At 42.3% G+C, this 27,349-nt stretch overlaps 1 protein-coding gene across 9 annotated transcripts in view; it reads left to right on the forward strand.

Moving 5' to 3' along the window:
- Positions 1-27,349, forward strand: part of FANCC (FA complementation group C) — a 250,334-nt gene that overhangs the window by 76,314 nt on the left and 146,671 nt on the right. For 7 of the 9 annotated variants that reach the window (XM_008257648.5, XM_089335858.1, XM_089335866.1 and 4 more), the window contains 3 exons: positions 3,778-4,002; positions 6,282-6,366; positions 12,289-12,383. In XM_008257648.5, coding sequence (XP_008255870.3) covers positions 3,838-4,002; positions 6,282-6,366; positions 12,289-12,383 — 345 coding nt within the window. In that variant the 5' untranslated portion in view covers positions 3,778-3,837. Of the gene's footprint in view, positions 1-3,777; positions 4,003-6,281; positions 6,367-12,288; positions 12,384-23,349; positions 24,620-24,838; positions 24,927-27,349 lie in introns of those variants that run through there. The other 2 variants (XM_070049814.2, XM_089335855.1) reach the window with 2 other exon arrangements.

A 27,349-nucleotide genomic window follows, 5' to 3' on the forward strand; every position in this document is an offset into this window, starting at 1 on the left:
AAGCCAGAGGGAAAAAGCAATTTACTTATTGAGGAGTAAAGGTAAGAATTACATTCAACATCTCGGAAAATTTATCAGTCTGATTTTCATTTGTATAATGAAATACCTGAGGCAGATACTTAGAAAGAAAAGAGAAGCTCACATTTTTGGAGGCTGAAAGTTCAAATAGTGTGGTGCTGGCATGGACTTAGCTATGGTGAGAACCCTCTTTGGCTGTGTTTTTGTGGTTGGAGGAAGCATCTTATCTCAAAACAGGAAGCCAGAGAGGGCTGGATGAGTCCAGGCTCAGGGTTCTATAACATGTTTCTCATGAGAACAGACCAAGTCCCATGAGAAATGCCTTAATCCAGCGGTGGGGAGCATCCAGCCCACAGGCTGTGTAAGGCCCACAAAATCACTTGGTCTGGCCCTGCCACAGCAACTGCAGACAGGGCTTATACTCCAGTAAATCTATAGCCAGCTCATTTTAAGTAGATCATTTTATATGACCCATGAATGATGTTATAAATACCCGAGTGACCTTTATGGATCAGAAAAAAAGGTTCCCTACACCTGGGTCCCTTCTGAGAGCTGCACCAATAGTTGACCTAAGGACCTCCCATTAGGCCCCACCTTTCAAAGATCCCACCTCCCAGCATCACTGCACTGAGGACCAAGCTCCTAATACATAAACCTTTTGGGGACAAATCACACCCAAAGCATAGCAGAAAATTTGTAAGCAAGGAGAAAGTGGAGTGAAATATTTAAGATGTTAAAGTTTTAGAGAAACACGTACTTTATAAAGACAGGAACAAGGCTAGCTCCAAGGATCTAGGCTAGAAGAGCCTTTGAATAACTTTGTCCACCCTTACTTTAATGTAACTCAAGATTCAGATTTCCAGCATAGCCTGAGTTGGCTCAGTGAATCATTATCCCACCCTGTGGATGATGGTACTGGGTGCTTTGATCAACAGCCACCCCCTTCACTCCCTCCCAGCCTCTGCTCTCCACCTTCACCCCAAGACCTCATAGAATGGAGGAAGAATACTTTCCCAAAAGAGAGGGAACATAGCATAACCAAAAGATAGGAGCAAGAATGCTGAACAGACAAAACCAACCGATGCCCATTCCAAAGTATGCCTTTTTAGATCAATGTATCTCAGTAGGGACATCCCTAGGCTTTGGGGAGACCATTTGTCTAAGTGAGCTGCTGCCAGGGTACATGACAGTGTGTTCAGCATCCCTACTGCTACCATTATGACCAGTGTACCCGTGCTTTGACACTACACACACACACACACACACACACACACACACAGACTGTGAAACAGAACATTGAGGGCCACTGTATTGCATGATCCCTAGAACTGTTTGTATTTAAAACAACCAGATGCATTTCTGTTGCTGAGCTAAAGATTGTTTGCAATGTTGTTAAAATAATGATGCTTGTCTCTTTTATCAAAAAGTTCTTCAGTTTATTGTTCCCAGATATCTAAACTGGTCTGCCACTGGTGCCATATAAAATACATCAGAAATTCATCAGTTTATTTTTTGAGTTTGTTTCTTTGTGTAAAGGCACAGATGTTAGAGCCAGACACCGGATTCAAATCCTACAGTCATAGCTCGGGTGTTACTTATTGTTTCCTTTGGTTTTTACCTAGTCTTACTTTGGGCATTTGGGTAATTTTTCTGTCTCTCTAAAATGGGGAAAATAATAGTATCCACTTTGTGGAATTGCTGTAAAGGATAAATCAGTATTCATAAAGTGTTTAATATGCTGTGAAGAAAATAGTATAAATGTGTATGAGCTGTTACTGTATTTATAAAATAGGATATTAATAAATTTCACACAGGTGACACTTTAAAATTTGTCTTTTTGGGGGGAGAATTACCTTTTAGAAATTGAATTGCTTTATCTGAAGAAGTTTTTTGCTATGGCATTTAGCTTGGAACTATACTTTGAAAAACACCATTGAATAATTCATTCCTTCATTCAATATTTATTGAATGTTTGCCAGGTATGTGCTAAATTCCAGGAAGACAGGGAATTTACATACCAGTGGAGGAAGCAGTAACTAAGTGAACAAATAAATGCCCAGAGTAATGACTGCTATGGTAAACTGTGCAGGAATCACTGGAAAGGCCTGGAAACCAGGGGGTTCAGTGTGTTCCTGAAGCAGAGAGCTTGGGCTGAGCTGGGGGGAGGAAGCAGGAGGTCAGCAGGGGCTAGAACCATGTTTTGCAGGTCCTTAAGGAGTTGTTTTTTTTTTTTTTTTTGCCTTCTACAGGGAGTTTGGATTTCTTTCCAAGAAAGCTGTTGATGAGTGTCTTTAAGCCAGAGTGTGTGCTGGATCAGATTTGCATTTGCAAAATTTGTTCTGTACCTTGTAGGGAATGGAGAAGGGGAGGTGGGACATGGTAGAATACAAGCAGGATGCACCTTCTAGGAGCTGCTCTAGGAAAGATTGAGCTGTGGTCAGGTGGGGTCAGGAAAATGCATGTGATCAAGTCAGATCACATGTATTTAGTAGGTGGAATTGATGGGTATTGGTGATGGCTTGGAAAAGGAGAATGAGAGGGCAGTCAGGACCAGAGCCTAGGTTTTTGTCTATTTGGTACTATTTGACAGTATAAGTGTGTTCTATGAAATATTTTTCTTTTTTTTTTTTTGACACATTGTCAGAATTGTACATTGTTAAGTACTATTTAAAAAATTTCATCTTCCCGGTCTAGATTTTTTTTTTTTTGCACTGTAGCTAAATTGTACATCTTCTTAAATGGGTCTTTGTTTCCCTGTTTGGTAATGGGAGCCTCCTTTGTTGATATTTTTGACAGTTAATTGGGAGTATTTTATGTGTTCACTATTGCTGCTGAAGATTTATGCTCACTTGATTGACCACTCACAGAGCGGCCTTTTGGAATGAGGTGGCCTGTCTGCTTCTTGCTGCAGGACAGTCTGACAGTCTGCGCCTGTGGAGAAGCAGCCCTTCCTTCCATTCTCTCTAGGCCGTCCTAGGTCAGCCGCAGGGGCCTGAGCTGGGAGGGGCTGCCTCTATTTGTGGCATGTGCTCACTGTGGGCATTCCGTTACTCTTTTTAACATGGACTTCCAGAGGAAGTGAAGCTTAGGAGATTTTATTTTCTTTTACTTACGACTAGTATACCTCCTCAATAATTGGAATTTATTTTATTTTACTAAAATATGACTTCTTTTGTGAATGAATTGAGATCACTCATTTAAAGCAGTCTTTAAATTGATGCATGTGGAATGCATTATTTTACTTTTTTCTAAGAAATGAAAAATTGGGAAGAAAATTCACTAGACAGGAATGCATAGAAACTTTTTACACCTAAATGAGAAGCCAGAAATGCATATAAAACATAAGAACTTCAAAAACATTTCTTAGGCACAGACTAGTATTAAGCACCCATGGATGTTTTTGATTTCCTGTTACATTAAAATACTCAAAGGAACTTCATATTGAGAACATTCATAAATAGCTCAATCTTAAAAAGAAGATATAAAGCATTATCAGCTGTGCTTTTGTACATAATTAACAGATGCCTGTGGAGGTATAATGACCTCTAGTCTAATGATATTATTCATGACAAAAAGTTCAGATGGTAAAAATTGGAACTACAGCTGGGTGACACATTTTCAAATAATTCAAAGATGGCTCCAGTATAGAAGGCACGTTATTTTCATCTCTTCTGATTCCCTGTTTCACCCATCAGTGGGTCACACAGGCACTGAGAAAAGCTCCTTTTTAAAATGCTTCGTTTATTCCCTTTTTTGCAGCTTTGATGTGTGCTCACCTTTTACTCTGTGAAAGGACGTCAGCTTTCTCCCCTTGCTGAGATGGCTAAGCATTCTGTAAGCCTGGCTTCTGATTGTCAGTTTTGGATGCAGAAGCTTTCTGAATGGGACCAGGCCTCCACTTGGGAAACCCAGCAGGATACCTGTCTTCATCTGCCTCGTTTCCAGGAGTTCCTGAGGCAGATGTATGAAGCCTTGAAAGAGATGGTAAGTAGTGAACCATAGGAATGAACTGTCATGTGACATCAGGGACTGTACCAGACCGGCCTAAGCAGAATGTTTTCAGTGTCAGGGACTTAATGCAGTGATGGATTAGCAATACAGATTTTCTGTAGGTACTGCAGATGAGAGCTGGCTTTCTCTTCTTTATTACTTCAGTATTCTCTTCTTTACTACCTATATGGTTACCAGTGGTGCTTGTTGTCCGGTAATAAGTAGTGCTGTTTTTTAAAGTTTTATTTATTTTGTTTATTTATTTGAGGGCAGATAGAGAAAGAGAGAGAGCTTGCATCTGCTGATTCACTCCCCAAATGCTTACAGGGCTGGGCTGGGGCCAAAGCCAAGAATGTTGCTCAAGTCTCTTGCATGGTGGCAGGAACCCAATTATTTGAGCCATTACATGCTGCCTCCCAGGGTTTGTATTAGCAGGAAGCTGGTGTCAGGATTTGGAGCTGGGAATCAAATCCTGGTACTCTGTTGTGGGTTGTGGGCATCCTAGCCACTAGGATAAATGCCTGCCCTGGGACTCTTTTCAAGAACTTTGTGTCCCTCAAATCTTGAAAAGTTTTCTGAAATGCTTACTCTGTCCTCAACCCTTTTCTCAAGTGGGCTTTCCTAAGAAATGATAAATATTAAAATCTCTTCTTACAAATATTTCAAGGAGTCTTCACTGTTAGAAAAATTTATTGTTTTCAAAGCTTAATATATTTTGATAAAATTTTACTTTTATTGTGAAAGATACTTTTGCTACTTAACACGTTTTCATATTATGAACATATTTTATATTTTTAAATTTCAAAATGAAAAGTAAAATTCATTTAACATAAATGTTTATGTATTATGCTTCTTTTCCCTTAATCAAAGAGGCAGTAGGGAATTTGAAGAATAATTCAAGTTGGTAATATGAGTAAAACACGTGAGTATTTTACAAACTAGAAGGAAAGATAAAAGTCTGTGTAAGCACTCAGTGCTAATTTTAAAAACTTTTTTATAGTGAGACTTACGTAATTTGACCTTAAGATGGTCCCAGAAAGTCTTGGGCCAGCCTTGACGCTGAGACAAATGGGAGGCCTTCATTGTTGCAGCAGCAGGAAATGCTTATCGTCTCAGCTTACCTGCACATTATCTCAGTTGGGTTTTAGTTTTGAACTTGCATGAAAGGTAAAGTAATGGGAAAGGGGCCAGTTGTACAACAGCATGTGTATTTTTTAATCTTAAGCTGTTTTCTATTTGGTTGATCTTTGCTTGTCTCAGGGTTTAGGTTATTGTAGATTAAGAATGATGTCATTTAGCATATAGCAATCAAAATAGTAATAAACAGAGATATATATCTTTATGTTTTGGCAGGCTTTATTTCTTTTTACATGTTCCAGAGTTCTTGCCCTTTTAAACTTCTTTGAAATAGCCTTCCTGGGGCTGCGTTAGAGACTTCTCTTTATGTTAGAACAAAAAGCCAACTTTCTCTCTCTGTCTCTCCCTCTCTGTCTCTGTAACTCCACCTTTCAAATAAATATATAATTCTTTAAATAAATAAAAAGGGTGCCAACATTTTGGTGTAGTGGGTAAAGCCATTGCCTGCAGCACTGGCATCCCATATGAGTGCCATTTTTAGTCCTGGCTGATCCACTTCCGATCCAGCTCCCTGCTTATGGCCTGAGAAAGCAGCGGGAGATGTCCCAAGTGCTTGGGCCCCTGCAGCAACGTGGGAGACCTGGAAGAAGCTGCTGGCTCTTGGCTTCTGATCGGTCCAGCTCCGGCCATTGTGGCCATTTAGTGGGTGGACCAGCAGATGGAAGAGCTTCCATTCTCTGTCTGTCTGTCTGTCTGTCTGTCTCTCTCTCTGTAACTCTGCCTTTCAAATAAATAAATCTTTTTTAAAAAACAAGCCAAGATGATGACATGGGCTTACATTATTAAATATTATTTATTTATATTATTAAGTTATCACCAGTAATTTTTATCTTTTACTCTTAGTCCATATTATTTTTAAATAAAATGAAATAAAATTTTGTAACAAAATTGATTTTACCTAGTTATGTCATAAACCATAGTTTCGGTGACCTTGGTTTAAATAAGGTGATTGCTGACTTGATAAACTTTATTTGATTTACTTACCTAAAGATCTTCACTGATCCTGTTTTGCCTAATTTTCTAAAAATATATACTTAACTAGAAGCATTTAGGCTCCCTCAGGCTCAGGCTGTGGTTTAGTCTTTCTGAGTTGTTCCATGCTGTTTTTCTGACTAAAACATAATTTTCTTTTACAGGATTCTAATACAATTATGAAAAGATTCCCCACAATTGATCAACTGTTGACAAAAACTTGCTGGAACCCTTTTATCTTAGCATATGGTAAGAATCCAAAGCATATTCTTTCAAACCATAAACTTTTTTTTTTTTTTTAACGATTGATTTATTTGAAAGGCAGAGTTAGGAAGAGAGAAAGAGAATATTAGAGACAGAGATCTCCAACCACTGTTTGACTCCCCAGATGACCACAATAGCCAGGGCTGAGCCAGGCCGAAGCCAAGAACCAGGAGCCAGGAGCCCTGTCCTGGTCTCCCATATGGGTGGCAGTGTCCCTAGGACTTGGGTCATCTTCCACCAACCTCCCAGGTACCCCAGAAGGGAGCCGGATTGGAAGTGGAGCACCTGGGACTTGAACTGGAACCCACATGGGTTGCTGGCATCACGGGCAGCAGCCTAACCCACTATTTCATAACGTTGGCCCCTCAAAATGCAAACTTCTAAGAGTTTTAATGTTGCATTGTTTAACAAAATTACAGAGGCTTAAGTTATAAACCTTTCTCCTGTTTTTCTTGGACTGCCTTATTTATTGTTTTCATTGTTCAATACAAAGAAGGCGTCCTTTATTGTCGCCCATATATGTGTGTGTATTTGTATATATAGATATGTATATACCTACACACATGCATGCTCACAATCATGCACATATACAGTTCTGTAGAAAATAGAGCTCTTTGTATTGGAGGGCAGAAACTCACCGATTTAAATATCTGTTTTGGTCTGCAGTGACTTTCATAACCACTGTAAAATAGTTATACTAAGATAGTGACTTAATTTCTTTGCTTCACAGTTTCATACTAACTCATAAATTGTTTCTCATGTTGTAAAATCGTTTTTCAGAATCCAAATCCTGCCAAGGCTCTGTTGTTATTTAGAGGTGACGTTTTGGTTTTACTCAAGGCTGAGACAGATTTGGGAAGACTTTAGAGGAGGTGTTCTTTCCTTGCCCTCCTGCCTGTTGGCCAGCCTCACCTCTGTTCTGTTTCATTTTCCACAGCCACAGGGAATGCATGATAGGCGGGTCATTCTCCTGATGCTGCCTGCGGGCACTTGATGTCAGAGGGCCTGTGGTTTGCATCTATTTCTTTGGCCTCTCTCCTCTTTGTTGTCTTAGACCTTTGAAATAGCCTTACTGAGGCTGGGTAGGAACCATTCCAGCAGCTGTCTTTATTATAATACTTATTCTGCTCTCTGACACCTGGGGAACTGACTGTCTCTCAAGAGCAGGAGCTGTGATTTTAGTTCTGTTTGTCTTCCTGGGGCCTAGCATAGGGGGAACAGGCACAACTCAGGCAGTACAGTTGAAGTTTGTTGCTGTAGATTGACTGTCTAATTAGCTGATATTTACTTTTCAGGTTTTTTTAAAAGTCAAAGACTAATTGCATAATATAATGACATTAGAAACAAGAAAATGAATATTTTCCTTTGATGTTTTAAAGAATTTTGTGCAGTTTCCTTTTCCTAGCCTGTCATAAGTCATTATAGGAGATGTGAACTAGGGCAGGCATTTGGCATAGTGGTTAAGATGCTGCTTGGGATGTCCTCATCCCATACTGTAGTGCCTGGTTCAAGTCTTACCTCCAGTCCCAATTCCAGCTTCCTGCCAGTGCATACTCGGAGGCAGCAGGTGATGACTCAAGTACCTGGGTCCCTGCCAATATCCATACTTACACATCAAGACACATACACATGCATACACACAAATGACCAGAGTGCTTGTTTTTATGTGCAATCCATATTCACTATGCTATTTTTGAAAAAGGATTTATTTACTTATTTTAAAGGCAGAGTTACAGAGAGGCAGAGGCAGAGAGAGAAGTCTTTTATCTGCTCATTCGCTCACCAGATGACTGCAGTGGCCAGAACTGAGCTGATCTGAAGCTGCGGGCCCACGAGTTCAGGGCCCCAAGAACTTGGGCCATCTTCTGCTGCTTTCCCAGTCACATTATCAGGGAGCTGGATTGGAAGTGGAGCAGTTGGGACTAGAACCTGTGCCTACATGGGATGCCAGCACTGCTGGTGACAGCTTGACCTGCTGTGCCACTGTGCCAGCCCCATTCACTATGCTATTTTAAAACATGTTTTTCATCACTCAAAACTGATTTCACAGCTCTTCATGTGTCATGACCAAAAGTTTGAAAACATGGAACTAAGCTGATATTGATGGCAAGAGAAAGAAGAAGAAACTATGGGATGCCCCCTACCACTGTTAGATGCTTCATGGGTTTTATAACGGGTTTTTGGAAGTAAAGAAACACTATTCCTTTTTTGTTTGTTTTTGGACAGATAGAGTTAGACAGTGAGAGAGAGAGAGACAGAGAGAAAGGTCTTCTTCCATTGGTTCACTCCCCAAATGGCTACTACGGCTGGAGCTACACCGGTCCAAAGCCAGGAGCCAGGTGCTTCCTCCTGGTCTCCCATGCAGGTGCAGGGTCCCAAGCACTTGGGCCATCCTCCACTGCCTTCCTGGGCCATAGCAGAGAGCTGGACTGGAAGAGGAGCAGCCGGGACAAGAACCCGGCACCCATATGAATGCTGGCGCCGCAGGCGGAGGATTAACCAAGTGAGCCACGGCGCCAGCCCTTCTTAAGGTTTTATAATATCAACATTGCTTTTTAAATACAGTTTAAACCAACAGTTTCCATCATAGAAACTAGAGGGTCACCCAGGGTGTTAACTGAGAACAGGATCAGAAATAATGATAATAAAGAAGGAGAAATGATTTACAGGTGAAAAGACAACCAAAACGAGTAGAGGAAAAATAGGTAGTAACAGGGAGGGAAGATCTCTTATTCTTTAAGATTTGAAAGGCAGAGTTACAGAAAGACAACAGGAAAGAGAGAGAGAGAGAGAGAGAGAGAGAGAGAGAATGAGAGAATGAATGAATATCTTCCATCTGCTGGTTCACTTTCCAAATGGCTGCAATGGCCGGAGCTGGGCTGATTTGAAGCCAGGAGCCTGAAGCTTCTTCTGGGTCTCCCACGTGGGTGCAGTGGCCTATGGACTTGGGTCATCTTCTACTGCTTTCCCAGGCCGTAGCAGAGAGCTGGATCGGAAGTGGAGCAGCTGGGACTCCAACTGGTGCCCATATGGGATGCCAGTGTTTCCGATGGAAGCTTAACCTGCTATACCACAGTGGCAGTCCCCAAGCTCTTTTGATTCAGGATTGCCTTCTGCATGAAAATACTGCTGTCACTTCTGCAGTTCTCATGAGTTGGCTCTGGTTCTGCCCTCATGATGACATGTAACAGTTATCACCACTCTTCCTCGTTATTCACTACTTACTCTGTGTAACGTTTTCTCCTTAAACTTAGCAGTTCAAAACAGCTTTATTGGGGCTGGTGTTGTGGCACGGTGGATTAAGGCACCACCTGCAGTACCAACATCGTATATGAGTGCTGGTTCAAGTCCTGGTTGTTCCTCTTGCCCTCTAGCTCCATGCTAATGTGCCTGGGAAAGCAGCATATGATGGTCTGAGTGCTTGGACCCTTGGACCCTCATGGGAGACCTGTTTGAAGCTCCTGGCTTTGGCCTGATGCAGGCCATTTGGAGAGTGAACCAGCAGATGGAAAATCAATCTCTCTTTTTCAATCTGTAATTCTGCCTTTCAAATAAATTAATTAATTAAATCATTTTTAAAAAATGTTATCCCCCCCCAAAAATTTGTTGCCTTCATTCCTTTTAAACTAGAATTAAAATTTAAAGAATTAGTTTAGCTTTCATTTGGAGTTAAGCTCTGGGCAAAGAAAAGCAGCTCCTGAAGATTGGGAATTTCTCTGGCTCTTCTCTCTCTAGAGAGACAGAAAGGTCTTCCTTTTCCGTTGGTTCACCCCCAAAATGGCCGCTCTGCCCGGCGAGCTGTGCCAATCCGAAGGCAGGAGCCAGGTGCCTCCTCCTGGTCTCCCATGCAGGTGCAGGGCCCAAGGACCTGGGCCATCCTCCACTGCCTTCCCAGGCCGCAGCAGAGCTGGCCTGGAAGAGGAGCAACCAGGACAGAATCTGGTGCCCCGACCAGGACTAGAACCCGGGGTGCCGGCGCCACAAGTGGAGGATTAGCCTAGTGAGCCGCGGTGCTGGCCTCTTCTCTTCCTCCTCCCCTCCCCTCCCCTCCCCTCCCCTCCCCCTCCCCCTCCCCCTCTTCCTCCTTCTCTCCCCTCCCCTCCCCTCCCCTCCTTTTTCCAAGAAACTTTAAAATAACACACCAGCACCTGGAAGGAAATGTCCCATCTTTTGGATTCTGATTTAATCTGTTCCTTCTCTCTCTCTCTATTTCTCTCTGTCTCTCTCCTCTCTTCTCTCTCCTCTCTCATGGTGGCACATGTTCCCTGTCACCCTCATCACCTTGCATTCTTTCTAAACCTGGATGCTGCTGTGTCAGCATATCATTGGGTATGTCTCTTGCACTTGCTGCTTAAAATTTCTTCTGATATTTTTAATCAATGACATTGGTTTGACCTGAAGAATCCTAGAATCTTTAGAGGTTAAATTATGTGACTCATGAAATTATCTGATCTCAGGGAAGCCAAGGCCTTATGATGCTTTATTTGAGCTCATAAAATCTAAGGGGGAGATGATGGTCCTCAGAATAACCAGTGAGGAACTTTGGAAATGTTACTTACTGCGAAAATTTAAGCTTATGGATGCTTATGGGGGAAAATGGGATTAAAAGCATCCTGGGGCAGTGCTGTGGTGTAGCGGATAGAGCTGCCGCCTGCAGTGCCAGCATCCCATATGGGTGCCTGTTTGAGTCCTGGCTGCTCCACTTCCAGTCCAGCTCTCTGCTGTGGCCTGGGAAAGCAGCAGAAGATGGCCCAAGTGCTTGGGCCCCTGCACCTTTGTGGGAGACCCAGAAAAACTCCTGACTTCGGATCAGTGCAGCTTCAGCCATTGAGGCCATCTGGGGAGTGAACCAATGCATGGAACACCTCTCTCTCTCTCTCTCTCTCTCTCTCTCTCTCTCTCTCTCTCTCTCTCTGCCGTTCTGTAATTCTGCCTTTCAAATAAAATAAATAAATCTTAAAAAAGAAAAGTTAGCATTCTTTGGTTTGTGGGTGAAAATCAAAGGTAGAGTACGGCGGTTTGTATTGTCTGTTCACGGAGCTGTTAGGGATGTGTGCTTATTCCCTTGCAGGAGATGGGAAGGTTACAAGCATGGGGTGCGTCTGCAGGGAGCTGATTCCAGGTGGCAAGTGTCTCAGCTTCGGCTCCGGGGCTTGCTGTGCAGTCTGATATTGCTCGGCTCTAGCTCCAGTACTGACATCGCTAGTTTTTGGGCTTCATTTTTGTTTCTTAATTGTGTCAGAATCTCCAACTGGAATGGGCTCAGTCACCACAAAAGGAAAAAGAAAGTGGTTCATCATGTACATGTTCCTGCCAGATAGAAGGTTTCGAAGTTCAGCATTTTCATCACATATTTGGTAACGTTTTGCATTTTGGAATAAGGAAACAGGAGCATGTATGAAGCTTCTTCTTATCCAGATTATTTGGTTCTAAGCAGAATACACTTTCAAACAATCATGTTTTGCTAAATTTATTTGTAACAAGTGAAGGTATTTTGGAAAATTCGAAAATTTAAAGATTAAATCAGGAATATTAACTACTGGCTACTTTTTGCAGTTATATTGCCTTAAAAAGGTTGAAATTATTAATGGTTTGCAATATGAAGTAAAAAAACTGATCTCCAGAAAAGCCCAGTTCTTTTAGTTCTTTCCATCATTCTCCTTTGGCTTTAAAAGTTTCTGCTGTTACAGAAGGAAACCGACCACACAAGAGCTAAGCGTTAAGTGATCCCGAACCCACAAGAAGACGAAAACCCACAGAGTTCAGTTTCACACACACTCCTGGATGCTTGTTCTGCAAACAGCAGTTTGAGATTTTCCTAAACATAATGTTTCACAATTTTTATACAGATTGCTTTTTTTCCTGTTTGATGAAACCTACTCATTTTTGTTTTCCTGTTCTGTACAGGTGAAAGCCAAATAATTCTCATATGGTGCTTATGTTGTCTGATTAATAAAGAACCACAGAACTCTGGAGAATCGAAGCTTAACTCCTTGGCACGGGTAAGAGTAAATATCTGAACTGCTTTTCATTAATGGACTATGTAAAAGGTGCCTGCTTTTAAGTTTATTTTTCTGGTTCAGTTCTGTGATGCCGTAGAAGCTCCTTTGAACGTACCCTTCACTGTTACATTATCTTGTTGGGTGTAAAGTCATTCAGGAGACTTCACTTTTGCTTGATTGTGAATGCTAAGAGATAACCATCTTTAAGGTGAACTTCCTTCCCGTGCCTACAAAAACCTCCTTTTGAGTGGTTTTGAAAACTACTTTCAGGTAATTAAAAGAATGTTCTCCATTTCCTTCTAGCAATTGGTGTCCTTCAAAGAATCTTTTTTCCCTACCAATGAAGTTTAAATACTTGCATAACTCCTGCCTCTCTCCAAATCTGTTCTGTATTGAAACTAAAGTTGAGAAATGCCCAGGGAACAGCACTCTTTCCTAAAGTTGATACCTGGGCCTGAATGCTCACATACTGGGATCTGGGGCTGCCTGGTGCCTGCTGCTCACACCGCATAATGGATCACCTCTGGTGCTAGTCCAGATGGCTGACAGCTTCCTGTATGTCCACCCCCCCCCCCCCCACCGCCATTTCTGCTTCTTCTGGAAGAGCAGGAACAAGATGGAGAATGTGGTAAGGCTGGGCTGGGGCTACCCCCATCACCAGCAAGTTGGCTGTTCTGTTCTGTTCCTCCCTACTATGCTGCTGCAGTGACCAGGGACTTGTCAGCCTCCAGCAAGTATGCATGTGGTTCAGATTAGCTGCTTAGTATTACGAAATCACCCAACCAGATTAACACATATGGTTTTGTCTATCTGCCTGAATATTGGTATCATTGCATTCACTGATTTTTATGATTCATTCATTTTAGACGGAATTGCTAACAGAGATAACAAAGACAGTGTTTGTATTTTTCTGTTAGATTGAAAGGGAACAGAAGGGACAGTAGAAATGTCTTTGTAGAAGAGGATTGGGTTAGGGAAGGGAATAACACAAAATTTAATTGGAAGGAAAATGAATGTAAGATCTGAAGAAAGGAACTGATAAGTAAAATTAGGGGAAGAAGCATATGTGTATATAAGATAAAAGACTAAATGTATAATAACATTCAAACTTTTAGTTGTTGCTTTTGTTGAATATTTGATATTTTAATGATTATTTAGCTTGTAATTTTGTATTGACTTGCTCATCGAGCCCTAAAATAGGGCATCCAATAAAGTGTTTTTAAGGTAATTGAATTAACTTCATTTTGCTTGTTACTTTATTAGCCTATTTTTAAATTTCTAGCCTCACATTCTATTCTGTGGTTTTCCCTTGTTTAATACTGTGTCTGTTTATTAATAGGCGCTTAAATATAGTGCAGAGAGGTCAAGTTAAAACATTTAATTCCTGCCTTCAGGGAATTCATAGTCTGCTAACAAGATCCCTCCAGGCCTGTGTGGTTGGGTTATTGGTGGATCTGTGTTTAAGAGTATTGGTGACAAAGAAGGGGACACTGGCTCAATTGTGGAGTTTTGTAGACATTTCCTGGGGGAGGCAATAGATTGGCTGAGTTCTGAAGAATGAGTAGGAGAGCAAGATAGAGTTGTGAATAATGTCTCTGTCAGCAGAAAGAGAACATGCAAAGCAAGATGATGATAGAAGGCACATATTGTATTTTGGTAACTGCAGCTGCTTAGCTCTGTCTGGAGCTTGGAGTGCTGTAGGGTTGGTGATGATGAAGCAGGAGAGACAGGCAAACAGGAAGCCTACGTATGATTCTTTTTTTTTTTTTTTTTTTTTGACAGATAGAGTTATAGACAGTGAGAGAGAGAGAGAAAAGTCTTCCTTCCGTTGGTTCACTCCCCGAATGGCTGTAACGGCCGAAGCTGCGCCGATCCGAAGCCAGGAGCCAGGTGCTTCTTCCTGGTCTCCCATGTGGGTGCAGGGTCCCAAGCACTTGGGCCATGCTCCACTGCCTTCCCAGGCCACAGCAGAGAGCTGGACTGGAAGAGGAGCAACCGGGACTAGAACCGGCATCCATATGGGATACTAGTGCCGCAGGCGGAGGATTAACCTAGTGTGCCATGGCATCGGCCCCCTACGTATGATTCTAAGAAGGGTTTATTTTGTCTTGAAGGTGGTGGGGAAGCAATCAGATGTGAATTGTAGAAACTAACAGAGATAGCTTTTTGGAAGCTATTGGAGTGACAAAGGTGAGAAGTCCTAAGGGCCTGAATGACATGGAGAAGCGGGGAGATTTACAAGACATTAATGAGTAGAAACCTGAAGATTAAAGGCAGATTGAGTGCAGACGTAGCAGTTAGGTGTGAGTGGAGATGTTCAGAGAGTTGTCCTCAGAGAGTGAGCTAGTTTACTGACAGAGGATTGGAAGTCTGTGCACCCTGAAAGCCTGGGTGAGGTGACCCCACACAGGGAGTTGGGGGCTAGGCACTAGAGCGCGCCTTCCGAGACAGAGTAAAAGGAGCCCAGGAAGTAGAAGGAGAAGAGTAGTAGCATACCGAGAAAGATGAGCAGTCATTCGTATCTAATGCTGTACAGGAGCACTGTCCAACAGAAATAAAATATCTACTATGTAGGTGATGTTAATTTTCCTAGTAGCTGCTGTAGGAACATAAAAAGAAATATGTAAAATTAATTTTATGAAGAAATTTTATTTAACCCAATAGATCCAAAATACCATCATATTAACACGTGATCATTATAAAAGCTATTAATGAGGTTATTTTATAATCTTTTTTTCAGAATGCATGTTTGAAGTCCATTGTGGTATTGTACATACATCACATGTTCCATCTTAATTCAGACATTACATTTTCATTGGAAATTCATTATTCATATTTTAGTTAGATTTATGTTCGAAAAAGTAGATCCACACAGCCAAGTTTTTTCAGTGAAGCTTCTAACTGAATCAAGCATCATTTTTAAAAACTTAATTAAAATTAAATAAAAAATTCAGTCTTACTGTGTTCAAGTGCTCAGTAGCCACACTTGGCTAGTGGTCACCTTGTTGGACAGGACAGCTGTACAGCATAAAGCAGAAGATTAAGAAGCACTGCTGGGATTTAGTGACCAGGTGTGAGGCATTTTTTTTTTCTGAGAGGTGGAGAGAAATAGCTACAGACTGAGGAATGGGGGAGAGGTGAGGAGGTGGAGGTTATCAGTTTCTTTTGCTCTTCCAGGACATTGAGCGGAGAAGGTGAGAGCCAGACTTGATAACAGAGTTGGCCTAGTGAGACTGAAAATCCTGAATGCATTTTCCTTTGAGAAGAACATGCTAATAGGAAACAGTGGCGGGTACAAGAGAGACAAGACAGCCCCAGAACTGTGCAGTAATATAAATGAGTTAAAGAGGTGTGTAGGAATTATATTAATTATTTGACTCTTAACAGTCTAATTACATATCCCAGTCACAAATCAGTACCTACATAATGCTGTGTTAGCCATAAGGGTAGCAAGACAGAAGTTGGTTTTGGTTTATAAATCAATTGTACATGTCTGGGTATACTTTATATTAGAAGTGATATTTTCAGGGCTGGCACTGTGACATAGTAGGTTAAGCCTCCACCTGCAGGTGCTGGCATCCTATATGGGCACCGGTTCAAGTCCTCGCTACTCCATTTCTGATCCAGCTCCTTGTTAATGGAAAGCAGAGGAAGATGGCCCAAATGCTTGAGCCCCTGTAGCCACGTAGGAGACCAGGAAAAAGCTCCTGGCTTCAGATTGGCCTGGCTCCACCATTATGGCCATTTGGGGAGTGAACCAGTGATGGAAGTCCTCTCTCTCTATTTCTCCCTCTCTCTGTCTATAACTCTGCCTCTCAAATAAATAAATAAATCTTTTTTAAAAAGAGAAGTGATATTTTCTCTGTAAAAGTTTTAGAGTGACATAAAGGTGTATTCCCATCGTACAGTATCTTTGTGAAAATTGTACAACAGTAAAATTTTAATAATAGTTGTTAATTCCTTGGGCAAACATTTATTTAATGCCTACTATGTGCTAGGATGTTCTGGCTGTAGTAATACAATCCTAGAGCACTCTATGTTCTTAGATCATTAAAAATACGATTGAAACAGCCTGAATCAAAAACCAAGTGGTTTTCCATAAATTATAATATTCAGTAAAAACAGATTACTAAATTAAATTTGAAAATGTTAGGATGAGTTGTTTTTAGTACAATGGAGAAATTAGTGTTCTGTTTGATGCTTGGCTTATGTTAGCATATGTTGGAAGCACACTCAAAACATTTTTTTGGAGTTTTACCAAGAACCACACTTGTGCCATCAAATAGCACCACCTCAATGGCTATTCTTATGATTTAGAAACTGGTTAGGCTCACAGGAGTCTTTCACACCTTCTAAGAATGTTTGCTTCTTGAGTAGCTGAGTCTCACTGTGGGATCAGCTGCACAGACACTGTCCGAGCACCTGCTGCTTGCCAGGCACTGCTGCCTGTATTCCCCAACGGCCCCCTGAGGCAGTAACCACTAGCCTGACTTTTATTTACACTGCTTTATAGTTTTGCCACTTAATTATGTAGTTTGGCCTCTTTTTTTAGTAAAAAAAAAAAAACTTGATAGAGTGGAATAAAACATATGTGTTCTTTCGTGTTTCAGTCATTTTGTTCCATATTATGGTGTAAGATTCAGTGATGGTGCAGGATGTAGTTATAGTTTACTTATTTTCATTAATAGAACACAGTTATCCATTAATCCTGGGATGGAGGTTGGTTTCCAGTGTCTGGGATTTAGGAACACTGTTGCTATGTATACTCTGTCACATGTATCCAGGGTCAAATACATGTGTTTAGTAAAGAAGTGAAATTACAGGTCATGGAATGTGGCATATCTTTAATTTGATTGGCTTGTATTAAATTGTTTTTCACAGCAGTGGTACCAATTTAAATTCTCAAAATTAGTATGGGAGAGTTCCAAAGCCTCTGTGTTACTTGATATTATCAGACTTTCAGAGTTGAGATTTTTCTGATGAATGAGTATGGTGGTATTTGTTATGATTTTAATTTGCAGTTCCCTGAAGCTGAGCACCTGTTTTGGGAAAGTATTGCACATATTTCTTAATCCTTGCATATATTTTCATAGAAATTGTAGCTATTTGTTTCCATTCTGCAATCTATGTTTACATCCTCTTTCTTTTCAAAAAGACAGATTTTTAATTTTATTGTAGTCACATTTTCAATCTTTCTTTGTGATTTTTTTATTTTGTATTTTTATTAAGAAAAATTTCCCCACACCAAGATGATGAAAGCCTACATTTTCTTTTAAAGATGGTCCCTGACTTCATTGCAGGGATCTGTTTAAGCCAGGTAACCATCTGCTGGGTGCTTTAGTTAGATAGCATAGTTAGTAGGCCTCCTTTATTGGTCACATAGAAGCTGGAATGCAGTCTTGAGAGGGAAGAAAAACGTGAAGAGTCCCTTTTCATCCTCTTTCCTCAAAACTGCACTTCTTCTGTTTATGACATGTCTGTATAACACTGAGACTAAGTAAATTGGGAGTGCCCATGCACTTATGAAATATTGCTAAAACATAATTCTTTTACATACAAAAGTGATGATATTGTCACATCTCAATGGATTATCTTAGGTACCACTTGGAGTACACATCCCCTAAGGGTTAACCACTAGTCTGATTGATAAAACCCACCTGCTACCTTGATACACAGCTTTTCTTAACCCTAATATTGTTGATTCTAATATCCTTCCATTTTCCATTTCCCATCCTCTGCACCCTGCTTACCATGCAGGACACTCAACAGTCTTCCTATATCCTTGGATTTTTTTTTTTTTTTTTTTTGACAGGCAGAGTGAACAGTGAGAGAGAGAGAGACAGAAAGAAAGGTCTTCCTTTTGCCATTGGTTCACCCTCCAATGGCCGCCGCGGCCAGTGTGCTGCGGCCGGCACACCGTGCTGATCTGATGGCAGGAGCCAGGTGCTTCTCCTGGTCTCCCATGGGGTGCAGGGCCCAAGTACTTGGGCCATCCTCCACTGCACTCCCTGGCCACAGCAGAGAGCTGGCCTGGAAGAGGGGCAACTGGGACTGAATCTTGCGCCCCGACCGGGACTAGAACCCGGTGTGCCGGCGCCGCAAGGCGGAGGATTAGCCTAGTGAGCCGCGGCACCGGCCTATCCTTGGATCTTAACACATCAGCTCAAACATGCCAGATCTTGTCTCAGATTTGCACTTTGTACAAATTCCTTTCCTCTGCTTGGAAGGGTCTTCAGCCCTAGCCTGATCCAGCTGGTGTCTGGAAACCTAGGGAAGAAATCATTGTCCAAGCTGAATGGTAGCTTCACATGAATAATAATGTGCTTCTTGAGGGCCTTAATGAAAGAACAACAGAGGCAAAGAGGAATTCAGAGCTGAGACAGGGACGCTGGAGATGCCTCTTCCATGCTCCACTTTGTTTTAATTTTAACAATACCAAAATCTTTGTTACCTGTATTCTATTTGCTTCACTTTCTGTAACCTCAAGTTTTTCTTTAAGATTAGTTGGTAATTAGGGGAAGCATTAGGCCTAGCAGTTAAGACTCTAGTTGGAATGTCCATATGCCATATCAGGGTGCCTGTGTTCAAGTCCTGACTCCAATATTGAGTCCAGCTTCCTAATAATGGGCACCCGAGGAGGCAGGAGGTGATGGCTCAGTAGTTGGGTCCCTGCCACCCACGTTGGAGATATAGATTGAGTTCCAGGCTCCTGGCTTTGGCCATTGTGAGCATTTGGGGAGTGAACCAGGGGATAGTAGTTTGCTCGCTCTCTGTCTGTTTTTCTCTTTGTCTCCGTGCTTCTCAAATAAAATAAATTTTTTAAAATTTAAAAAATATTAATTGATAATTAAAATTTTTTATTTATATAATGAATTTATACTAATTGCTTTTCTAATATCTGTATCTCCTCTCCCGTTTTTAATGGTACATTGAATTTCCCAGCTGTTTATTGTTCATTTTGGTAAAGAGTTATCCCAGCTAGCCTGTGGGATGGGTCCTACTTGGCTTAACCACACGTCCGCTCCATTTCCCTGGCCACAGTGGCTGGTAAAGATAGACAGATGGTCCAGGTTAGTCCAGTGAGAGTCTATTCTGCAGCTTTTGTTTGGGGAGGTATATTCTGTTTTTTCTGATGAACAGTTATTTGTTATCACATAGTCCCTGAAATTTCTGTCAGTCATCATGAGACCACAGACTCTCTGGAAATTGAGATAGCATTAAGAAAAGACAGATTCAAAAAGTAAAAAGAGAAAAAAATAGGTCATATTTACATTGTTTGGATTCTTAACCAAGCCTTTCCTAGACTTAAATACTCTATTACATTCCCTTTTCTCTTGGAGCCAGTTTGGTTCAAGATTTTGTTATAGTCAACAGCACACTGGGATAACAGACTATTTAGGAGTTTAATAAACTTCAAAAAAAGTTTTAATTTATTTTCATCTACTTGAAATACAGAGTGATGGGGGAGGGGTGTGTGGGTGTGTGTGTGTGTGAGAGAGAGAGAGAGAGAGAGATCTTTTCCATTTGCTGGTTCAGTCCAGAAATGCCCACAATAGCCAGGGCTGGGCCATGCTGAAGCAGGAGCCCAGAACTCCATCCAGATCTCCCACATGGGATGCAGGGCCCAAACACTTGAGCCATCACCTGCTGTCTCCCAGGATGCATTAGCTGGAAGATGGACAGTAGTGGAATGGCTGAGACTCAAACCAGCACTCCATTATGGGATATGGATATCCTAAGCTGCAGCTTAACCTGCTGTGCTATGTGTGCTCCTAAACTGTTTTTTGAAAAGTTTATGAAAATTAGAGATACATGAACACAGTTGCAGGGAGGAAGCTGTTTTATTTATTCAGAGGATATTATGAATTATTATGAATTTAATAAAGTACTTGTATAGGTTGAGCATCCCTAATCAAAAAATTTGAACTTTATAATCTAAAATTTGAAACTTTGAGCTCTGATATAAGGTCACAAGTGGCAAATTCCACACCTGACTTCATATGCTGATGGCTTTCAAAATTTTTAAAGTACATTAAAATATTTCTCTAAAATAGCTTCAGGCTATGTATAAAAGTTGTATATGAAATATAAATGAATTTCATGAGTCCCGTCCCTAAGGTAACTCATTAGATGTCTATACATATATTTCAAAATCTAAAGCAAACTGAAACCTGAAACAGTTCTACTACCAAGCCTTTCAAATAAGGGTTACTCAACCTGTGATTTCTTTCCCCCTCCCCTCCCCTATCTTTTTTTTTTTTTTTTTTTTTTTTTTTTTTTTTTTTGACAGGCAGAGTGGACAGTGAGAGAGAGAAACAGAGAGAAAGGTCTTCCTTTGCCGTTGGTTCACCCTCCAATGGCCCCCGCCGGCGTGCTGCGGCCGGCGTACCGCGCTGGTCCGATGGCAGGAGCCAGGTGCTTCTCCTGGTCTCCCATGGGGTGCAGGGCCCAAGCACTTGGGCCATCCTCCACTGCACTCCCTGGCCACAGCAGAGAGCTGGCCTGGAAGAGGGGCAACCGGGACAGAATCCGGTGCCCTGACCGGGACTAGAACCCGGTGTGCAGGTGCCACAAGGCGGAGGATTAGCCTAGTGAGCCGCGGCGCCGGCCGCCCTTCCCTATCTGCTTTCTTTCTCTCTCTCTCTCTCCCTTCCTCCCCCTCCATCCCTACCTCCTCCCCCTCCATCCCTCCCTCCTTCCTCCTCTCTTCTTCCCTCTCTCCTCCCTTCTTCCTTCCTTGTTTTGAAGATTTATTATTTATTTGAAAGACAGGGTTACAGAGACAGATGGAGACACACACACACACACACACACACACACACACAAGTCTTCCATTCACTGGTTTACTCCCCAAATGGCCTCAATGGGTAGGGCTGGGCCAGGCTGAAGCCAAAAGCCTGGAATTCCTTCTGGATCTCCCATGTGAGTGACAGGGGTCCAAGGACATCTTCTGCTGCTTTTCCAGGCACATTAGCAGGGATCTAAATTGGAAGTGGAGCAGCTAGAAAGCAAACTGGCGCTTATATGGGATGTCAGTGTCGCAGGCCGCAGCTTAACCTGCTTTTCCACAGCACTGGTCCCTCAACCTATGATTTCTTTTTTTTTCTTTTTTTTTCCCCAAAGGCCGCCTCCAGGGGTGGAGACTGAATTCATGAACCCATTTTCTTTTTCCTTTTTTTTGACAGGCAGAGTTAGACAGAGAGAGAGACAGAGAGAAAGATCTTCCTCCTGTTGGTTCACCCTCAAATGGCTGCTTCGGCCGGCACACTGTGCCAATCCGAAGCCAGGAGCCAGGTGCTTCCTCCTGGTCTCCCATGGGGTGCAGGGCCCAAGTACTTGGGCCATCCTCCACTGCTTTCCTGGGCCACAGCAAAGAGCTGGACTGGAAGAGGACAACTGGGACTAGAACCCGGGGTGCCGACACCGCAGGCGGAGGATTAGCCAAGTGAGCTGTGGCGCCGGCCAACCTATGATTTCTTAAAAGTTGCTTTGGGGGCCAGCATTGTGGCATAGTGTGTAGAGCTGCTACCTGTGACGCTGACATCCCAAATAGGCACTGGTTCATATACCCTCTACTCCACTTTCTATTCAGCTCCCTGCTAATGGTCTGGGAAAAGTAGCAGAAGATGGCCCAAGTGTTTGGGCCAGTGCCACCCATGTGTGAGACCTAGATGAAGTTCCTGGCTTCTGGCTCCTGGCGTCAGCCTGGCCCCAGCACTGGCCATTACAGCCATCTGGGGAGTGAACCAATGGATGTATGATCTCTGTCTGTCTGTCTTTCTCTGTAACTCTGAATTTCAAATAAAGAAATAAATCTTTTTTTTTTTTTTGTAAAAAGTTGCTTTGATTCATATTTGTTTTCACCACCAGTCATTGCAGAAAATGTGTTAAGACATCTTTCCTCCCAGCCTCAGTTTATTTTACTCTTTTGACCAGTTCTAAAGTTTGTCACCTCACACTAACTTTCATTGTGGCAGACTGAAATGACATAAACCCAAAATTGAATGTCACCACAAGGTTTGCCAAAATACTGACTTGCAAGTGATACCTTTATTCCATGATATCTCTAATAAACAATAAAAGATTAGTATATATGTGGCCAGTGCTGTGGCATAGTGGGTTAAGCTTCCGCCTGTGGCACTGGCATCCCATTTGGGCAACAGTTCATGTCCTGGCTGCTCCACTTCTGATCCAGCTCCATGATAATGGCCTGGGAAAGCAGCAGAAGATGACCCAAGTGCTGGGGCCCTGCACCCGCGTGGGAGACCTGGAAGAAGCTCCTGGATCCTGGCTTTGGATTGGCCCAGCTCTGGCCATTGCGGCCATATGGGGAGTGAACCAGTGGATGGAAGACCTTTCTCCCTCTCTATCTCTTTCTGTAACTCTACCTCTCAAGTAAATAAATAATTTTTCTTAAAGACTAGTATATAAATTTCTTTTAAAAATCTCTCTTTCTGACAGTCATTTGGCCTCATGGTTAAAATGCTGGTTAGGACACCTGCATTCACTTTGTAGTACCTGGGCTTGATACTCTGCTTGGGCTTCTGATTTCAGCTTCTTCTAATGCAGACCCTGAGAGGCAGTAGTGATGGCTCAGTTAGTTGCTTCCTTGCCACCCACATGGGGCACCTGGATATAGTTTTTGGCTCCTGGGCATTTGGTAAATGAACCAGTAGATGGGAACTCTGAGTGTGTCTGTCTCTATCTCTCTACTTCTCAAATTAAAAAATGATTTTACTGGGGCCGGTGCTGTGGCGTAGTAGGTAAAGCCGCTGCCTTTAGTGCCGGCATGCTATCTGGGCGCTAGTTCAAGTCCCGGCTGCTCTATTTCCGATCCAGCTCTCTGCTATGGCCTGGGAAAGCAGTAGAAGATGGTTTAGACCAGCACTGTGGCACAACAGATTAAAACCCTACACTGAGACGCCACCATATCATAAGGGCACCAGTTCTAGTCTCGGCTGCTCCTCTTCCAGTCCAGCTCTCTGCTATGGTCTGGGAAAGCAGAAGATGGCCCAAGTCCTTGGGCCCCTACACACACGTGGGAGACTCGGAAGAATCTCCTGGCTTTGGATCGGTGTAGCTCTGACTGTTGTAGCCATTTGGGGAATGAATCAGCGGATGGAAGACCTCTCTCTGCCCCTCCTTCTCTCTCTGTGTAACTCTGACTTTCAAATCAGTAAATAAATCTTTAAAAAAATTTGAATTCTGTTTATTCTACATATTGGAGTTTTCAAACATGGTGAGACCTTGATGCATCCTGATTTTTAGAAAGCTTCATTGTAAACGTCTTTGAAAAACTTACATAGTTTAGATTTTATATGTTATGGATTTGCTTTTTTACTTTTTGTAAGTATTGCTTATAGACCATCTCTCATAAAGCACAAGAAGAAAGTAATATAAAAACAGCATTTGGTATGATTTGTAGAATTCAAAGTTTCAGCCCTAAAATTAAATTTAATATAAAGACTATTACATTGGAGTTAATTAAAAAATTCTCCTCATGAGGTTAAATAGTTTTGCACTGGAAACTATGGTCCTAATTCATTCGTGGGCCAGATGCAATTTAGAAAGCAAGGTATGTGCTTACACAGATTTTTCACTCATGAAACCAGCCGTGAGTTGGTGAAACCATTCCCTTGTATGAAAAGCAATTAGTGTCCATGCTAGGTGCCACCTGGCCTGCTCCGACCAGGGGCCCATGCAGTGAGTCTTGGTTGCAGTGCAGCAGCTGCAGTACACGGGCCTGCAACACCAGCCTGCCTCCAGCTTCAGAGCACAGCTCGGGGCTGAAGCTTCTTCACTCTGGCTTGGGAAGAAACCACGCTGATCTCTGAATTGAAAAGTTAAAAAATGTCATTTGCTAAAATAGTTAAGAAAGCAACCATTTTTAAGTAGTTATTTGTCATTTACCAGACATTAAATTCCACAGAATTGAACTGTGTCTTTGTTCAGCATCGTATTCTTAGCTCATAGAAGGCGCAAGGTAAAAAGCTACCAAATGGGGCCAGTGCTGTGGTGTAGTGGGTAAAGCCATCGCCTGCCGTGCCGGCATCCCATATGGGTGCCAATTCGTGTCCTACTACTCCTCTTCTAGTCCACCTCCCTGCTGATAGCCTGGGGAAGCAGTGGAAGATGGTCCAAGTGTTTGGGCGTCTGCACTTGTGTGGGAGACCTGGAATAAGCTCCTGGCTCCTGGCTTCAGATTGGTGCAGCTCTGGCCATTGTGTGGCCACTTGGTGAGTGAACCAGTGGATAGAAGACCTCTCTCTCTCTCTCTCTCTCTCTCTCTCTCTTTTCTTTCTCTCTGTCTCACTCTCTGCCTCTGCCTCTCTGTAACTCTGCCTTTCAAATAAATAAATTAAAAAAAACTTAAACATTTTTTTAAAAACTATCAAATGGATAAAATTAATTAAACTTTAACAGTTCAGAATTTTGTTCCCTTTCTTTTTCCTAAGATACAGACTACCAGAATTCATGCTTTATTTTGAAATGGATTGGTTACAAGATCCAATATGGGAAGAGCCTTGGAAAAAGCTTAAGTTGGTGAGTGAGTGTGTTTGTATATATGCGTGTGCATGCGTGTTCTGGCAAGTTATAAGCTTCCATCTCCAGGCCAAACCTCTCCCTTGAATTTCGCACTCCTAATTGCCCATCTGACACCTGTACTTAGATGTTCATCAGCATATATATATATATATATATATATAAACACATATATATATAAATATATATATTACTTTTTAAATTTGGGAGCCAGAGAGACAGATAGACAGAGGGAGAGTATTCCCATCTACAGGTTCATTCCCCAGATGCCTGAAACCCATGAGGGTAATAGGAACCCAATTATTCAGTCCATCACTGCTGCCTCCCAGGGTGCATTAACAGGAAGCTGGAGTGAGGAGCCAAAGCCAGGAATTGAACCCAGGTACCCCAGTACAGGTAAAAACCTACTTCTCCATGAATATCTTAAAACTAAACATGTCCAAGGTGAGTTTCTCATCTTCTTACTGAAACTTACTCCTCCTGCAGGCTCCCTAAGTTAGAGGCGACTTCTTTCTTCCTGTTTCTCAGTTCTGCCATTCTGGCGTCATCTTTGGCTTTCAGTCTAGCAGTAGATCTGTTGATTTTATCCATAACCCATGTCCAGAACCTGACCACTTCCCACCAATTTCACAACTTCTTCTTCCACTGGCACCCTCCCTACGTCATTGCAGGATTTCTTACCTGTCTGTCTGCCTCTTTCCTTAAGATTCTGTGTTCTCAACCAGAGGATCTTTTAAAATGTGTGTCTGCTTCAGACCACCTGCCATTCTCCAGCCCATTCAGGGTGAAATGCAGACTCATTGCTTGGCCTGTGAGGACCTCCGTGAAGCATCCTGCATGGCCTCACCGATCTCTCCAGGCTTTTCCCTTCCCTCATGCCACAGTAGCCTCCTTGCTGTTCCTACTCAGCCTCAGCGGTTTGCTCCCCACAGCTCTTCTGCAGAGAGCCACAGGTGCTTTCTGACACTTCTCTCAGGCCTGCTCATCTCCAAGAGGCCTTCTTCATCATTTTGTCTCAGACACTTGATCTCCTTACTTTTCCTTAATTTTCTTCTTAGTTTTAAGCTTCCCCTGACATATTGATGGATTCTTCTATCTTCCCATTACTCCCCATCCCTGTTGCCAAACTAGACGAGGGCCATGAGAGCAGAAACCTTGTTCTAAAGCCTGAACCAGAACCTGGCACATAGTAAATGTTCAGTAGGTGTTTTTTGAGTCAGTTGTAAAGGAATGGGATTATAGATAGTAAAGTGTGGTGATATAGGCCCAGGTGGCAGCTTCCATGTGGAAGTAAGAAAATGAACAGGTAGAATGTGGGTGTGGTCATACATAGCGGGAGAGTTCAAAATTAAAAATAGAAAAATACCATAGTTTGTGACAAACTTCGGAAAGATGTGAGTGACAGCTTGTGAGTTTGTTTATGAGTTGGTATACAGGACAAAGTATAAGCAGAGTAGTCTGTATTGGGGGGACATTTGTCATCCCACCATATTCCCCACCTTGTTATTATTCTCTGGTCTTTACTTAATCTTCCTTCCTTCATTTATTCCATAAATGTATCTTGAGTGCCTACTGTTATGAACACTGGGGAATATAAAGATCCTGCCTTTGAGGAAAGACCCAGGGATTGTATTGTAGTATATCAAGGGAAGGAGTAGCACAACATCCAGAAGGTACCAGGGCAGCCTCGAGAGAAGCGAGAACAATGTTTTGGGGATGTGGGTGTGGTCAGGGAGGCTTTCAGAGGATGACAGTTGAGCTCGCAGCATGAAATACTAGCACTTGAGTGAGCAGAGCCCAGGGCCTGCATGTTCCTAGGACAACTCAGAGGTAGCTGGAAAAGCTCTTCCAACTAATGACAAGAATAGACCATCCCATTTATCAGATTTTGGTGTGTGTGAAAGTTTATGTAGGGCCATATCCTAATGGGCTAAATGACCCATACTAAAGAATTCATTTAACCTCAAAGGCAAGGATTTTAGTTGAAGGAGTTTTAATGGGGGTTAGGAAACATTAATATAAATATAAGAAAAATCATGGCTTCAGTGTTGAACATACAGTCAAAAGAGCAAAACTTGGTACCAATTAGCTGTTAGGGAAAGAGGAGAGGAGCAATGCAGGGTAATACTGAGTTTATCAGAGACTACTAAAATCTCTCTTCTCCTGTGTTAGGGACCAGCTGAGAAATAGGCAATTGAAAGTTGAAACATTCCTTTACTCCTAAAATGGATTCAAGAATGGTAGCTTACGTCTGTGGTTCAGTTGGGTCCTTCTGGATTTGGTGAACAAATCCTCCAGGCACAGGTGAGCTGACCCCTCACCTCCACCTCAAGAGGCCTACCTGCTCCCTGGCCAAGGTTGGTATAGCACTGGGCAAGAAACCCCCATTTGCAGGCAGTGCTGGTTGGAAAGACAGAAGGACA

This window comes from Oryctolagus cuniculus, chromosome 1 (assembly GCF_051225735.1).
Source record: "Oryctolagus cuniculus isolate XC-2025 breed Fujian yellow rabbit chromosome 1, ASM5122573v1, whole genome shotgun sequence".
Taxonomy (NCBI): Eukaryota; Metazoa; Chordata; class Mammalia; order Lagomorpha; family Leporidae; genus Oryctolagus; species Oryctolagus cuniculus.